The 17528-nt window shown below is 44.3% G+C and overlaps 1 protein-coding gene across 1 annotated transcript in view; it reads left to right on the forward strand.

The window, feature by feature from the left end:
* ABCC4 (ATP binding cassette subfamily C member 4) overlaps positions 1-17528 on the forward strand; it is a 188448-nt gene that overhangs the window by 19311 nt on the left and 151609 nt on the right. Inside the window, 1 exon segment of the mRNA XM_018056447.1 lies at positions 17022-17132. Within this exon segment, the coding sequence (XP_017911936.1) occupies positions 17022-17132 (111 nt within the window).

Here is a 17528-nt window from a genome sequence, read left to right on the forward strand (position 1 = left end):
CTGGGAAAGAGTCAGACCATGTAACCAGGAGTAAGTAAAGGAAGGATCAGACTCAGAAATGGGCAAAGCAGTGGATTAGCTGAGCTACACTGTGGATGGAGTTCAGCTGTAAACATTATGCCCAGCTTTCTTTTTGTTACTCGTATTATTTTTTTTCTTAACTCATTATACTAAAAGAATTTTTTTAAATTATGCTCATTGCTGATGAGAGGAAAAGATTAATTTTATTTCTAAGCTCATATAACATCAATATTATTGTTGGGTGACTCACTTTCATAGAGGAAATAACCCAACATCTACGACTGATGTAAGATGTGGATTTCCCCCTAGTCTTCTCTTCCCTGTCATGATGGAAAATGGCAAGCATATATACAAAGCAGAGGGAGAACCCATCTGTGAGTGTCAGCAAGGAGACTGCCTCATGGCAAATCTTGATTCAACTCACTTCTGACTCACTTCCTGTCCTAAAGATGAACTGTCTTTTTTTTTTTTTTTTTTTGGCAAGTCTGATGAATAAAGAATGCTGTTATGGGTTGCATTGTGTCCCTGTAAAACTTATGTGTTGAAACCCTAGTGCCCAGGACCTCAGAAAGTGACTGTTGTTTGGACATTGGGCCTTCAAAGAGGTGATTAGGTGAAAATTAAGATGCTAGTGTGGGCGCTAATCCAGTATCACTGGTGTCCTTGCAAGAAGACAACTATTGGGCGCTAGTGATGAATACGCACAGAGGAAAAGGGCCTGTGAAGATGCACAGGGGGTGGCCGTCTGTAAACCAAGGGGAGAGACCTCTGAGGACACCAACTCGGCCAGCGCCTTCGTCTTGGACTTTTAGCCTCCAGAACTGTGAGCAGCTTCCATAATTTTAAGTCACATAGTCTGTGGCGTTTGTTGTAGCAGCTCTAGAAAACTAATATAGATGGTATACGGAATACAAATGGTACACCTACCGTTGCTGTGTTTCTTTTCCTTTTTAAAGGAAGAGCCCTGTAACCTACTTTTCTTAATAAGTCTTTGTACACATTTGTTTTTTCCTACAAGTCTTTGTAGGAAATGGTCAATATGATTATATACACTCATACAGACCTGCTACATTATCATATTGTATATCATCTCACTTGACATTTTTGTTTTTGCTCTGTGTCATACAACAGGCACAGAATATTATAAAAACGAACCCATAGCTTTAGAGAATTATTATAAACCTAATACCTTGTAAGTTAACCAGATCATGAAAGAAGGTTCTGCCAGCTCCGCTTCCTACCCTCCGGTATTCTATTCCAGTCACAAGCCCTTCCCTTTTCCTCAAAAAGAAAAATCAGCTTCAAACTCTTCAGAGCCTAAATTTCTTTAAACTTTTCATCAATGTATCTGTAATGTATATTTTTTTGTTTTTGTTTTTGAGTTTTAATTAGTCTGCATGCTATGGGTTCACATTCTGCTTCTCTTTGGAATGCAGTATAATTTAATACAGCAACACCTTTTGGTAACTAACACAGATCCTATGTTTTTAAAATAGCTCTAAAATATTCTAGCATGTTAACATTTTAGCAATATATCTGTTGTGGGGCACTTGCAATTTGGCTACTTTCTAAAAATAGTCATCATATCTGGACTGATTCTTTAATTCTGAACCATATAACCCATTCATCCTGAAACTACAGGTGAAAATACATATCTCCACCCCCAGGTGCTGGTCTGCACTAGGGAGGGAAAGTGCTGGCCTTCTCTCCCAAGCTTCAGAGCTTAGCTCTGTGGAGTAATGTCTAAAAGTTAAATGTCTGAGGCAAAGGGTACACTGGCTTTGTATTAATAATCTTAATGAAACCTATCTGGGTGGTTTTAAAGAAAAATTGGATCAATTTGAAATATGCCAATCTTGTAATTGGGTCTATGTTGACTTTGGAGGGAAAAATAAAATTGGGTCTGGCATGGTACCTTCGAATTATTCTGATTCCCAGCAAGGCTGGTGCTTCCCCGACACCGATTACTGTTGGTTTGCTGAACAGGTTGACTGTTGCTCTCTCTGTCGTGGCCCCTTGGGCTTCCCTGTTGGCTGAGTGGTACAGGATCTGCCTGCCATTGCAGGAGATGACCCCTGGGGATTCGCTCTCTGGGTCAGGAAGATCCCCTGGAGACAGAAGTGACAACCCACTCCAGTATTCTTGCCTGGGAAATCCTGTGGACAGAGGACCCTGGCGGGCTACAGTCCATGGGGTCACAAGGAGTCGGACACGACTGAGCGACTCAATAAGTGGGGCTCCTTAGCAGTGAGGCAGGTCCCAGTTTGTGACTCCTGACTCAAGTCCTACCTTCTTCTTACTAGTGTGGCCCCAGGTGCCTGGAATTCGTTCCTCGAAAGCTTTTCTCCTACCTCCTGCCAGTTACAGATGTCCATTTCCATGGCTGTGTGGCGGCTTAGACCTCTTTCACTCCTGAGCTAGTGGTCAGTGGTGGCCGGACTGGTAGACATGAGGGGTCACCAGTGACGGAGCCCTGTGTGTCCCCTTTCAGTAGCTGGTCTGCTAGGCAGTATTTTGAATCCTCTGCCCATCCTTTCCTCAGGCATCCACCACAGGTAGATTCTAAGGTGAGGGAGAGATCTTTGACTTAACCCATTGTAAGCTTCCTCAGGCCAGGTGCCTCAAAGCATGAGTTTTTGCTTCTAGTCAGTCATTTAACTGACCTTGGCATCTTGGGCCTGTTTCCCTCTCTGGGGCTCTTGGACTGCACTAGGTTTCTCCAAAGAGGGTTCTAGCTCTCACCTCCTATGATCTAATAATCGTTTACCACCACCAATCCTTCCTAGAAAGACAGTTCTCCGTGTGGTTCATGACCAAATCCATGAGGAATGCTTGCTTAAAACGCAGATTCTTCGTCTCCACCCCAGATCTGGGGAGTCGGAACCCCAGTGAATGGGGTCTGTGTTTATTTTGAAGAAGCTTCTCAGGTGATTTCATTGTAGATTAAAATGTGGGAAGTCTATCCTAGAGCCTGTGGCCACCAGGCAAGAGGAGGAGCTCTTAAAACATTCCTAGTCTCTTCCTTCAGAGTTGGCAGAAGTGTTCATAGTGACAGAAATAGGTCTAGGCCGACAGTTGTGTATCAGCTGAGGGAAGGACAGGGAGGTTGTGGGAGAAAGAGGTGGTCAAAGCAGGGGGAGCCAGTTGGTAAGCAGACCTCTTGGCCAGCTCTTGAGGTGTGAGCTGATAATGTGGGATCATAAGCTCTAGGGAAGAGTCCCCCTTATGCTGAAGTCTGGCCCCAACTCCGTGGAGCCGACCCAAGCCTCACAAGTGAAGGGCATGGTCCTCCACAAGACTGCCCTCTCATCAGAAACCAGCTTTCAGTCCCAAGGTCCCCAGGACACCCTCACTTTTGACCAACTGGCTACAAATTTAGGGGTTCCCACCACCCCCTCCTTTTAATTAATTCATCGAAACAACTGAACACTGTTGTGTTATGGCAAACATATTCAAATTGGAAGGCTGAGGTTTGAGAGGGTCCCAGTCTCTAGGCTTCCTTGTCTTACCCCAGTGGAAACAGGTCGTGTCACCCTCCCAGCACATCAGTGTGTCATGATACTTAGAGTATGGCCAACCAGGAAATCGCCTCCGAGATTTGGAATCCAGAGTTTCTATTGGGGATTCATTATGTATGCATCACGAAATGGACCACTGGCTATGTGACTGATCTTGTCTTCAGACCCCCTCTATGAAGGCCAGACTGAAAGCATGTGACTCACAGGCACAGCCTTCTTATCCCATGGTTGGTCTTGCTGGTATGGCGAGCCCTCATCTTGAGTCATCTGTTAGCATAACCTTTAGGGGCCCAGGCATGAGTCACCTTGTTAGCAAAAATCATCAGAGTTTATACTAATGTTACTTGGAAAATTCCATGGACTTAGAGGAATGAGGACAAGTAGCAGTCACAGTCTTTTTTTTTTTTTTTCTTTTTAGCTTTATTGAAGTAACTTGACAAAATTGTAAGATATTTGCTCTACAGTTTGAGTTGATAAATGTATGCAAGGTGGAAAGATTCCATCAAGTTAACTAATATTGATACATTCATCACCCCATGGTTACCTTTTTTGGGTGAAAACATGTTATTTCTACTTTCTTAGCAAATTTCAGTTGTACAGTCCACTGTTAGCAACTGTATTCACCATGTTTTACATTAGACTCTCAGACCTTATTCATCTTAGAACTTGAAAGTATGTATACTTTTACCAGCTTTCCCTTTTTATTCCCAGCCTTCCTCCAAGCCCCTGGCAACCACTTTTCTTTTGTTTCTTTAAGTTTGACTTAAAAAAAAGATTCTGCATGCAGTATTTGTCTTTCTCTGACTTATTTCACAAAGGAAACAATGCCTTCTAGGTACATCCATGTTGTCACAAATAACAGGATTCCTTTTTTAAAGGCTGAATAATATTCCATTGTTTTTATGTGTGTTGGAGTGTGTGTGTGTGTATGTGCGCACATATGCATGCATGCCTATACATGTATATTAGTGTCACAGTTTCTTGATCCATTCGTCACTGGACGTGTAGGTTGTTTCCTTGCCTTGAGTGTTGTGGCTAATGCTGTAGTGAGCATGGGAGTACAGGTATCTCTTTGAGATAAAGATTTCATTTCTTTGGATGTTTACCCCAAAGTAGAATTGCTGGCCTGTATGGTAGTTCTCTATTTTTGACTTTTTGCGGAACTTGCATACTATTTTCCATAGTGGCTACACCAGTGTACATTCCCACCAACGGTGTACGAGGGTTCCCTTTTCTTTATATACACTCTTAACACTTCTCGTCTGTTTTGGTGACACCCATTCTAACCAGTGTGAGGTGATGTCTCAAGGTGGTTTTCATTTGTATTTTCCTAGTGATAGGTGATATTAAGCATCTTTTCACGGGTCTGTTGGCCATCTTTTTACTTTCTTTGGAAAAAATGTCTATTCAGATCCTTCACCTGTTTTTTAATCAAGTTTTTTGTTTGTTTGATAAGTATAGCTACTCTGCTTTTTTTTTTGTTTCTGTTTGCATAAAATATCTTTTTCCATTCTTACGTTTTTAGGTTGTGTAAGCTGCAGTGACTCTTTTACAGACAACATAAGGAGGGGTCTTGTTTTTTATCCATTCAGGTACTCTGTCTTTTGATTGGAGAATTTAGTCTATTTACATTAATAGGAATTATTTATAGATGTGGGCTTACTGTTGCTAGTTGGTTAATTGCTTTCTGGTTGTTTATGCTTTGTACCTCATTCTCTCGCCTTCTTTGTGATTTGATGCTTTCCTGTAGTATCCCTCTGACTGCACACATAACCAGTTTACCCGTATAGGCTGTTTTAGGCCCAGGTTCCTGTGTTGTATTTAGTTGTCCTATCTCTTTAGTATACTTCAATGTGGAATAACTCCAGTCGCTCATGTCCTTGACATTTTTGAAGAATACAGACCATTATGGTGTCGATTGTTCTTCAATTTGTGTTTGTCTGATATTTCTTCATAGCAGGAATACTGAGAGAATACAGTACTCAATAAATCTTATGCACCTGCTATCCACGTGCCTCATTTCTGGATGGTAACTTTTGTCACTTGATTAAGATGGTGTTTGCCAGGTTTCTCCATGTATTAAATAATTTATCAGCTGAAGCCACTCCCCTCTGCAATGTCATGAGAATATAGTAATGCAGTTGATTTTTTTTTTTTTTTGGGTCTATCCTACAAACCTGATATAGTAGTATTGTCTTCAGTCATTGAAAAAGTAGAAAGTAAAAAATTGAAAAGGTAGAAAGTTGGACTTTTTACTCTTGTAAAACTATGTGTATTTGTTACTCCTCTACCTGTGTTTTTGTTAGCTGTTTGCATCATTACTAACAGTTCAGTGAGCCATCTTTCTTACATTTTGTCTTAATGAGGATGAACATAATGTGTCTTTCGCTGGTGAGCAGAGTTGCTCATGGATGTAGTTTTTTGTACATTATTATATAGAACATATATTACAGAGTTTTTAACATATCACTGGCATGCTGATCTTAAGGAATTTAATTAAGAATTAATTTGAGGGCTTCTGGTGGTCCAGCAGTTAAGAATCTGTCTGCCAGTGTTGGAGACATGGGTTTGATCCCTGGTTTGGCACGATTCCATCTACATGCCATGGAGCAATAAGGCTCATGTGCCACAACTCCTGAGCCAGTGTGGCAGCTACTGAAACCCATGTGCCTGGAGCCTGTGCCGTGCCACCAGAGAGGCCCAGGTACACAGTGAAAAGCAGCCCCCGCCGGCCACAACTAGGGAGAGCCAGTGTGTAGCAACGAAGACCCACTGCGACCAAACTAATGTTTAAAAAAAGAAATTAATTTGATGTAGAGTTACTATTTCAGTTTTTATTACATAGGATAATAAAATAAGTTGCAGTGTTTTTTAATTGATTTGACTTCCTAGGGTTAACTAGTAATAGGATGTTGAATTTTAAACTGATTGTTGATTTACCTGGGTTATCTCTGGATAACCAGAGATAGTCTATGGTCGTCTGGTAGAGCTCCAGAATTAGGACCAAGCAGAGGACAACCAGGATTAGTGTTACTAGAGGAGAGTAAAGCTTCGACATCAAGTTGAATCTAATTTATTTCAGTGAAGCTACATGAATTAATGAAGTAATTATATTGGTCACACCTACTTAATATTTCAGATTCAATGCCTTCAAAAGCAAGGAGAGTCTACAAAATGGCTACAAAATGGCTTAAAAGATTCCACAATTTCCTGTTACTTTTCCTTGTGGCTCAGCTGGTAAGGAATCTGCAGTGCAAGAGACCTGACTTCTATTCTTGGATAGGGAAGATTTCCTGGAGAAGGGCATGGCAACCCAATCCAGTATTCTTGCCTGGGGAATCCCATAGACAGAGGAGTCTGGCAGGCGACAGTACATAGGGTCACAGAGAATCATAAACAACTGAAGTGATGTAGCATGCATGCACAAAGAGGGGACTTCCGTGGGAGTCCAGTGGTTAAGACACGAAACTTCAAATGCAGGGGGCATGGGTGTGTTCTCTGGTCAGGGAACTAAGCTATCTATCCCACATGCCATGCAGTGTGGTTAAAAAAAAACACAAAACCCCAAAACCCCATAGAACCTCAGATTTGTTATTGGTTGAAGCCAAAAGAACAGTAATGACTTCACCTTCCTTCATCCTGTTATACTCCATGCAAATACTTCTCGTGGGTTTTATTTTTCTGGAAAGCTTCTTTCCTTGTTCTCTCATCTCCTTAGTGAATGCCAAGTGATTCTTCTGGACTCGACTCGAGCTTTGTTCTGGAAATATTCCCTAACCTCCCTCTAGCAATTGGTTCCCAGACCTGGCTGATGACTGGAACTGTCTAGTGGGGTCTTTAAGAAGACCACCCGTTGAATTCCATCTTGGCTCATTCTGATTCATTCATTTGGGATGGGGCTCTGGATACCTGTTGGTCTATTTAAAAATAACCCAGTCTGAGCTTGCGATTTTCACTTCACTGTGGTTGGGACTGTTGGTATAAATACCAGAAGTGTGTCAAAGCACACTCTATGGCAGGGTCTCAAACTTGAGCCAGCATCAGCATCATCTGGAAGGCTTGGTATAGTATGGATGGCTGAGCCTTACTCAGCGTAGGTCATAGTTGGGACTGAGAATTTGTTTTTCTAATGAAGAGTTACAGGATGCTAATCTTGCTACTCTGGGGACCATAGTTTGAGAACCTATTCTGTACAGAAGATGCTTAAGCTGGGGGATCGATCCTTTTATCCCTACTGCAAAAGCCAAGAAGCAGATCCTGTGTGCATAGCTCAAAACCTCACTTGCCACTTCATATCTTAATGATATGTTAATGTTGATCCCTTGTTCCCCAGGCTTGACTGCTGGAGGACAATTGAAAAGTGTTAGTTGCTCAGTTGTGGCTGACTCTTTGCAACCCTATGCACTGTAGCCCACCAGGCTCCTCTGTCCATGGAATTTTCCAGGAAAGAATACTGGAGTGGGTTGCAATTTCCTTCTCCAGAGGATCTTCCCTACCCTGGGATCGAACTCCAGTCTCCTTCATTGCAGGCTGATTCTTTATCATCTGAGCCACCACTATTAGTGATGTGTTTATATCATAATCCTTGATTTGTTGGCAAAGGGCCTCCTGCCAGTGTCCTGTGGCTAATTTCTGTGGCTACTCCCTGGGGCCAACCTTTGAAGAAAAGTTGTACCCCTTTTCCAGAAAGACAGGCTGGGGCAGTCATTCTGATCCAGATTTTGCTACCCAGGCCTTGTCACTGTAGGTTGTCACAGTTTGGGGTGAGGAGATACTACTGGCATCTGGAGGAAATAGCCCTGGGATAGTGCTCACCCTCTTACAAAGCACAGAAATGCCTCCCACAACAAAGAACCTGAGATGTCAGCATTGCTGAGCTGGAGAACTCCTGTCTTAGAGGAAATGGTTCTAGTGAGGTGGTTGGTTTAGCTGGCTAGTTGTGTTTGACTCTTGCAAACCCATGGACTAGCCTCCTGTGTCCATGGGATTTGCCAGGCAAAAATACTGGAGTGGGTTGCCATTTCCTCCTTTGGGGATCTTCCTGACACAGGGATCGAACCAAGGTCTCCAGCATTGCTGTTGGATTCTTTACCCCCTGAGCCACCAGTGTCTTACTGTGAGATCTTTCTGCGTGCCTCTCACCTGTCCCTCACTCCAGCCCTTGCTCTTGGACTTGCTGACCCAGGTCTCCCTATTTCTGTAGCCCCTCTGCCTCACCAGCCCTGCTCAGGCTGGGCCATAAAAGCCTCCAGTAATCAGGGCTGGCAGAAGCTGCAGGGAACATTAACCAGTGGTTAATAATTCGCCACAGCTAAAAGTGCTTTAAAATGCATAATTTGTTCAACAATAAATGACTTACTTGAGTGGGTTGAGGGCACGTGAATGGTTAAACTGGCCTCAGCAGACCTGCACATTCCCCTCTCATCAAGAGATGTAGACAGTGTGTGTGAGTGTTCTTCGCCGCTGTTTCTCCACCAGAGGGTCATCCATTCATTTACTCTGCCGAGTTCTGAGTGACCCACTCAGTGCCAGGCCTCGTGAATTGCCAGGGATCGACTGGGTCCTGCCCTCGAGGAGCTCTTATTCCAGCGAGGAGAGGGACAAAATAAAATAAGTGCGTTATTTTTTTCTCTCAACAACAAATAGATTGCAGTAAATGGGTAAAAAGAAAGCTGGAAGAAGGAAATAAAAAAGCTGGATCTGCTTTTGTAGTCAAGGCAGTCCAGGCGTTTCTGTGGAGGCAGCAATTGGCCTGAGACCTGGGAAAGAAAAGGTGTTAAGTAATCATGGAGAAAATGAGTAAAAAACGTCTATTCCCAGGAAAGGGCCCAGCAGTCAGGAGCCAGGCAGGCTCTTGGAAACACAACAGGTCAGCGTGGCTGGAACGCTGCATGACGGGGCTGGACACTGAGCAAGGTGGGGTGGTGAAAACCTATAAAGGTCATAGCATGTCAGTATTGGTTTTCTTTCTTTATTTTTTTAAATTATTTTTAAAAATTTATTTATTTTAATTGGAGACTAATTACTTTGCAGTATGGTAGTGGTTTTTGCCATACACTGACATGAATCCGCCACGGGTGTGCATGTGTTCCCCATCCTGAACCCCCCTCCCACCCCATCCCTCAGGGTCATCCCAGTGCACCAGCCCTGAGCACCCTGTCTGGTTTTCTTTTTTTTTTTTTAATGCTCCACAAGTTACTGTGATTTCTGGGAAGATGTGCCCATGTTTCTGGGGCTTTGTGTACTCCTAGGGCATCCAAGAACCCTCCTGAGAGTGTGGGCCCGCCCAGAGGGGCATTGCCCTTTGTAATTTAAGTACTTGGCTTCTTTTACATGCCACTTCCTTCTCACTCTGGGAAACAGCTGACCCGTAGTGGCCGCCTAGTGTGAGCTGGGGAGGGACAAAAGCCCTCAAAGGTGGTTACCATGTGGTTCACTGAGCTGCACTGTGTTCCAGGGGCCGTGCTGGTCACGGAGTATGTGAAACGTCTGTGAGGCCGTCTGCCCTCGAGGGAGCCCCAGTCTGTTGTGCAGATGGTGGCCCTAAGGGCGTTGTGCGCGCAGCGGACAGCTCTCCACACCAGTGTTGTTCAGACATAACATTGCAACCCATTAGTGCAGCTGGAAATTAATTTAATCAGTTTCAACTGGTATTTCCTTTTTAAAAACAATTTAAAAAATTTGTGGTAAGATATACAACATGATATGTACCACTGTAACCATTTTCGACTGTGCCCTTGAGTGGCAGCAATGATGTTTCACCCCTATGCAACTGTCATCAAAGTCCACAGGATTCTTTTCATTGGTAACGATGGAATGTACCTATTACTGCAACTACTCATTCCCCTCGCCTGACCCCCTGGTGGTCACCATTCCTGCTGTCTCTCTCATTTTGACTCTTCTGGATACGGCATATAAGTTGAATCATACGGTGTTCTCAGTGTGATGGCTTATTTCACTTAGCATAATATCCTCAAGTTTCAACTATGTTGTAGCATGTGTCAGAATTTCCTTTTTTCAAGGCTCTGGAATATTCCAACATGGGCTTCCCTGGTGGCTCAGTGGTAAAGAATCCACACCTGCCGATGCAGGCGACCCAGGTTCGATCCCTGGGTCAGGAAGATCCCCTGGAGAAGGAAATGGCAACCCACTCACAGTATTCTTGCATGGGAAATCCCATGGACAGAGGAGCCTGGCAGGCTGCAGTCCAGGAGGTAGTAAAGGAGTCAGATACGACTTGGCTACTAATGAACAAAACAATACTCTAATGTACGCGTGTCACGTACCACAAAATGTGTACCACATTTTGGTACATTCTTTCATCATTGTCCTCTGGGGTCACTTTCACCTTTTGGATACTGTGAGTAATGCTTCTGTCATTATAGGTATACCACCTGGCATTTCTTTTGTAATGAAGTAGGGTAGAATAGAAAATATCAGGGGAAATGTGCCCATAGCATGGGCAGACCCAGAGCACTGATGAAGCCCGAGGTGCAGCTTCGCGAGCTCTGTGAGCCTACGTTAAGCTAAATGCACCAATGTTTATTTCCTACAGACGGATATACTTTGAGCAATCTGTGAAAAGCATCAAGATGACTCTCAGTTCTGTATCCTTGGGTGAGGCGGGTTCTTTTAACTAAGAAAATGTGACTTCATGTTCATATATATTTAATTCAGCTTCTGGAATGGTTCTTTGACCTAACTAAGGTAGTTTCTTTCCTATGCTTTGTGGTTTCTCAAATCCCAATGAAGAGCCATCAAAGGCTTGCTTGGATAGGCAGTCATACTCCCTACTGTCAGCGGGGATACCTGGAACTTGGAACCAAAGCTCTGTCATTCCTCATGAGGGGGAGAAGTTGAATAGTTTGGAAGGGAGCGCTTGATTGGAACAGGCCCTGAAAGCCTGATATTCAGAGGTAAGTCAGCACCAGGCACTCAGGAGCTCAGGGGGACTTTGGTGATGACGGGGTCCTGTGTCTAGTGGTGGCCTTTCATGCTGCACTAAGTAGATAAGGTTGATCACCTGCTGGATGTGAGGTCCCTTACTTGTTAGTTCCAACCAGCACTGTTTTAAGCCCTTCAAAACCTTGGGAGGTGGCCAGCGTGAGTAATATTTAACTCGTGATTCCTTGTTTTATTCTCAGTGTTAATTGTGTCCAAATGTGTCAAAAAAGATATATATATATATATATATTTTTTTTTTTTTTTTTGAGAAGGGGATTAGGGTAGTTACCGATGCACGATAGTTGTAGATTCTCGGTGTTGGTTGTAGTGTGGGAAAAAGTGTTGGGAAGGTATGTGGTGATAAGACAAAGGACACTATGAAGATGCGAAAGGCATGGAGTAGCCAGTGGCAAGAAAACGGGAGACAAGAAGGCCAGGGATGAAATAAGCTGTGAGGCAGGAAGGTTTTGCCAGCCTCACGAGCTGGGAGGACCCTGATGGGCCGCAGGACAGCGGGTGTGCAGGGAACTGGAGAACCTTGGGCAGGGAGGGTACGCAGCCTGTACTATTGCTTAGCTTAGTGCAAGGATGAGAAAATGGATTCTGAGCAAGTTTTAGGAAATGAGGAAAGTTAAAGAAGAAAGTTAGAGAGCCTCTTGATGAAAGTGGAAGAGGAGAGTGAAAAAGTTGGTTTAGAGCTCAACATTCAGAAAACTAAGATGGCATCTGGTCCCATCACATCATGGCAAATAAATCGGGAAACAGTGGAAACAGTGATAGATTTTTATTTTGGGGGGCTCCAAAGTCACTGCAGATGGTGACTGCAGCCATGCAATTAAAAGATGCTTACTCCTTGGAAGAAAAGTTGTGAGCAACCTAGATAGCATATTGAAAAGCAGAGACATTATTTTGCCAACAAAGGTCTTTCTAGTCAAAGCTATGGTTTTTCCAGTAGCCATGTATGGATGTGAGAGTTGGACTATAAAGAAAGCTGAGTGCTGAAGAATTGATGCTTTTGAACTGTGATTTTGGAGAAGACTCTTGAGAGTCCCTTGGACTGCAAGGAGATCCAACCAGTCCATCCTAAAGGAAAACAGCCCTGAATGTTCATTGGAAGGACTGATGTTGAAGCTGAAACTCCAATTCTTTGGTTACCTTATGTGAAGAACTGACCCATTTGAAAAGACCCTGATGCTGGGAAAGATTGAAGGTGGGAGGAGAAGGGGACGACAGAGGATGAGATGGTTGGATGGCTGACTCAATGGACATGAGTTTGTGTAAACTCTGGGAGTTGGTGATGGACAGGGAGGCCTGACATGCTGCGGTCCATGGGGTCACAAAGAGTTGAACACGACTGAGGAAATGAACTGAAAGAAGAAAGGAGAGAAGGTTCTAGCTTGAGCATTGCCACTCAAGTATGGCTAATTGGATTTGGCCGAGGGCCATTCGGGGAAAGCCAGGGTGATGACCTGTTTTGAAGATAGCTCACCAGCAGCGTGGGTGTTCTGATGTCATTCTGGATGGGTTCCAGTGTTGTCTGTGCCAGGCGCTGTGGCACGCGAGGCTCATGGAGAGTCCATGCGGTGTGTGAGTAGTCATTGCCCTGAAGGAGGTGTGCCCTCTGGGACAGTGAGGAGGAGATGCTGCTGCTGGGTGAAGATGTTGGTGGGAGGGGAGGAACGGGTATCCTGCAGGGGAGGACTGCTCTTGGAGGAACTGGCTTGGAGGGAGGGCTTACTTGGCAGTGACGGGATTATTGAGCAAACGCTGTCAGCGATAAATTGGAGTCAGGGTGTGAACTGACTCAGGTCTCCCTGTCTAGCTCTTTTGTTCAGGTGGGGACACATACTTTAGCCTCCTGTCAGTCAGCACCCCTTGTGATGGGAGTGAAAACCTTCACCCCTTGATGGTACCCAGAGGGCTTGGCTTGGCTTTCTGAGATATGAGGTGGTGAAGGGCTTGGTGAGGGTCCTTAAATCAAGAACTGTGGGCAAAGAAATCTGCCTAGTTGAGCACCGTCGTCTCTTTTTTGCTGGGGCTTACATGGGAATTACTCAAAAGCGTTGCCGTGATGGCTGTTCTTTGTCTGACCGGACTTGGTTGTGTTCAGAGCATCACTGACCATTTCATTTGATCCCTCAGCAGCCCAGGTGAGTGTTGTTATCTCCAGATGTTATCCCCATTTGCTGGAGGCCGGTGTGGAGAAGTTCTGTGGCTAGTTGAAGCTCCTGCAACCAGAATGTGATACAGTATCATTACATTAAACAAACTTGTGATAAATGCATGCAACATAAAATTTTGCCATCTTGACCATTTTAAAGCATATGGTTCAGTAGTGTGAAATACATTCACATTGTTTTCCAGTTTCCAGAATCTCTTCATCCTACATTCTTGTGTAATTAAACAATAACTACCCACTCCCATCCTGCCCTTGGCAACCATCGGGCCTCTTGGTTTCTCCCTGAATTTAAGTTCTTCTGTCAGTGGAATCCTACAGTATTTGTCCTTTGTGACCACACTATTTTACACTCCCACCAGCAGCGTGCAAGGGTTCCAGTTTCTCCACATCCTTCCCAACACTTATTTTGTTCCACTCTCCTCCCACCTTTCCCTCCTTTCCTTCTTCTAATAGCCATCCTAATATATGTGAGGTCGCATCTCATTGTAATTTTCATTTGCATTTCCCTGACAATTAGTGATGTTGAGACGCTTACCCCTGGCAAGCAGAGTTTTAAAGAGGGCCTTTCAGGGTTACGTCCCAGTGCTAATTCCCTGAGCATTTTCTGTAGGGAATGCTGCTGCTGCTAAGTCACTTTAGTAGTATCCGACTCTGCGACCCCATAGACAGCAGCCCACCAGGCTCCCCTGTCCCTGGGATTCTCTAGGCGAGAACACTGGAGTGGGTTGCCATTTCCTTCTCCAATGCATGAAAGTGAAAAGTGAAAGTGAAGTTTCTCAGTCACATCTGACTCTTGGCTACCCCATGGACTGCAGCCTACCAGGCTCCTCTGTCCATGGGATTTTCCAGGCAAGAGTACTGGAGTTGGGGTACCATCGCCTTCTCCGTGTAGGGAATGACTAGGTTAAAGGGCCAAGCATGTTTCAAACTTGTGTAGTGGTGATGCTCACAGAACTATACTTTTGTTTTGGAAGGATATTGAGACCTAGAGATATTAAGGGTTATGGAGAAGCTAACTGGAGCAGATGAAGTGGGGTGAGGCCATAGTTGAGACCTGGGGTCTTCAGGACCACAGCTGGGACTGGAATCCTGGACTGGGGTTCATTAGAAATGCGAGGGGGCCAGGATGAGCAACACCTGAAGCTCAGTCTTTCTTATGGCTTCTTTGATAATTCAAAGACATTTCATTTATTCAACAAAGAATTCTTGAGCATCTCTTCCCCTGTATTATTCTAGGAATAGCGCATTAAATAAGAGAAATGTGGTCTCTGCTTTCATGGGTGATTATCATCTGGCTTTGGAAATTTCCTTACCCTGTCAAAAGCAGTACATGATATTCATCTTTGGGCTGTCTTTGCATATTAATCATTATCATTTAAATGATGCATAATTGGTTTGAATAAGGTTTTTTAGTCTTTTGTACAGTTAGTTTTTTTCCATCAATAATAAGTAATTTGTAGAAGGATAATTTGAGACTGTAAATATCATGATTCACATTAAACTTTAACACTAGTTTTAACTTTCATTGACCATTTTCTGACTCTATTGTTCCCTCTATATTTGTTTCTGTTCTAGAATGGAGGCTTTCCCTTCTATTTATGAAGCAGTAAAGAGTCATAGTTTTTTTTTCATTATTTAATGGGTTATCACTCATTGACACTTACTTAATATTCCAGTATCTCAGATTTGGCTAGCAAGAGCACCTCAAGCTGGCTTCTGTGTCCTTTGGACATATCCTTATGATTCCTTGAGCTGTTTATTTTATGAGGCAAGTTGTCCCTGGCTTATCTTTCGATGCCTGTTGGTCTCAGCCTATCAATAGTGATGCTGTTGCTGGGAATGCCTGGGACTCTGCACACCTGGGCCCATTCTCCTAACAGCAGCCCCCATAGACATTTTCCCCATTGGAGCCCATGCTGTGGCTGGACTGGTCCTTTTGGTTCTTGATTATGACCATCAGGGAACTTTGAAATGGCAAAGTTTATTATGCACATGTCCTGGAGGGTACACGGCGTGCCTGGGGGCACACAGCAAGGTCCTAGGGAGAGAGCGAGATGGATCATGAGCGAACCTGGACCTGTGCTTCTGCCTTGTTGGGGTCAATGGCTGGGTACCTGGGGTTTCCACTCACTATCTGCTGGTAATTAAAGACATGAGTGAGAATTAAAGTACAGGAATGGAGAAATAAGCAGTCTGTTATCAGAAATAAGATGGTCTGTTAGCAGGTCAATCAGAGCTTTCTGAAAAAGGGAACTTCAGGAGTGGGGTGGCCTGGCTCCTTATCTCGTTGTGCAGGTGGCCTGTGTTTATTCCAGTTGAAGTCTCCAAAGTGGGTGTCTCTAAAGCATAATGTCAGGTGCTTGCATTATGATCAAAAAAAGCTAATTGTCAGCTGCTAATACATATTGTCAGCTGCTGATATTTTAGTACTTCCCTGGCGGCTCAGTGGTAAAGAATCCACCTGCCAATGCAAGAGACTCAGGTTTGATCTCTGGGTTGGGAAGATTCCCTGGAGAAGGGAATGGCAACCCACCCCAGTATTCTCCCTGGAGAATCCCATGGACAGAGGAGCCTGGTGGACTACTGTCTGTGGGATCACAAAGAGTCAGACATGACTAAGCGACTCACAGTACCTATTGCAGCAACATTGGAATCAGCCATTGCTTCAGGGAACCCTGCTTCCTCTTAGAAAGAATATTAAAAAGCAAAGGTCTGGGTGAGGGGGGCCAAGAGGCACAAACTTCAGGTGTAAATAAGTCAGGGAGACATTCAGCATGGTGACTATTATTGCTAGTAATGTGACACATATTTGAAAGTTGCTGAGAGTTGTCCTTAGAAGTTCGTATCAGAAAAGAACAAATCATAATAATGTATGTTAAAAAACCAAAACACCAAGATCTGGGGCCTTGAATGATTTTTGGTACCAGTGTGTCATTGCTTCCAGGGTCTGTCACCGAGTAGGGTTAGGGACTTTGTATATATGTGTCTGTGTTTTTCCCCATATTTCTATATATTTAAAACTGAAGGTGACAGTGTTAGTCCTTCAGTTGCGTCTGACTTTTTGTGACCCTCCCAGACTGTAGCCCATGGACTGTAGCTCATCAGACTCCTGTCCATGGAATTCTCCAGGCAAGAATACTGGAGTGGGTATTCTGTCAGGATTCCCTTCTCCAGGGGATCTTCCCGACCTAGGAATCAAACCTGAGTCTTCCTCATTGCAGGTGGATTCTGAGCCACCTGGGAACCTATTTCTGTCTTTTTAAAAACAAACAACAAAGCCTGTCAGAGTAGGATTCTGATTAGACAAAGATGTGTAGTTTGGATATATATCATTCTCCGTTTCTCTTAATTTTTCACAGGTGGCTAAACCCCTTGTTTAAAATTGGTCACAAACGGAGATTAGAAGAAGATGACATGTACTCAGTGCTTCCAGAAGATCGCTCCCAGCACCTTGGAGAAGAGCTGCAAGGGTGAGCACAGGCAGCAGGGAGAAGGGGAGGGGCAGTGAGAATTTCCACGTGTGGCTGAAGGTGTGTGGGGTGGGGGCTCTTTGCCTTCCTCTGGGTTCTTCTGAGCCTCCTCTCCTGACACTGCACACTCACCCCCTCAGGCTGACCCTGAGCTTAGCCCACATTGGAGGGCTGACCCCTGTGCGTTTGTGGACGTGGAGGGAGCCCGCAGTCATGGCCCTGCAGGCCAATCTCTGTCCCTAGAGGTGGGGTCCCTGGAAGGGGGGAGGGGTTCTGTCCTCTTGAGCTGCTCATGGTGCTGAGAACTTGGCAGGAACTTGTTTCCCAAGACTGGGCCTCTCCCCTCAAGGTGTGTTTTTCTGGTGCTTCAGTCTGTACCGCTCATCTTTCAGGAGC

Source organism: Capra hircus, chromosome 12 (genome assembly GCF_001704415.2).
Source record: "Capra hircus breed San Clemente chromosome 12, ASM170441v1, whole genome shotgun sequence".
Classification (NCBI taxonomy): Eukaryota; Metazoa; Chordata; class Mammalia; order Artiodactyla; family Bovidae; genus Capra; species Capra hircus.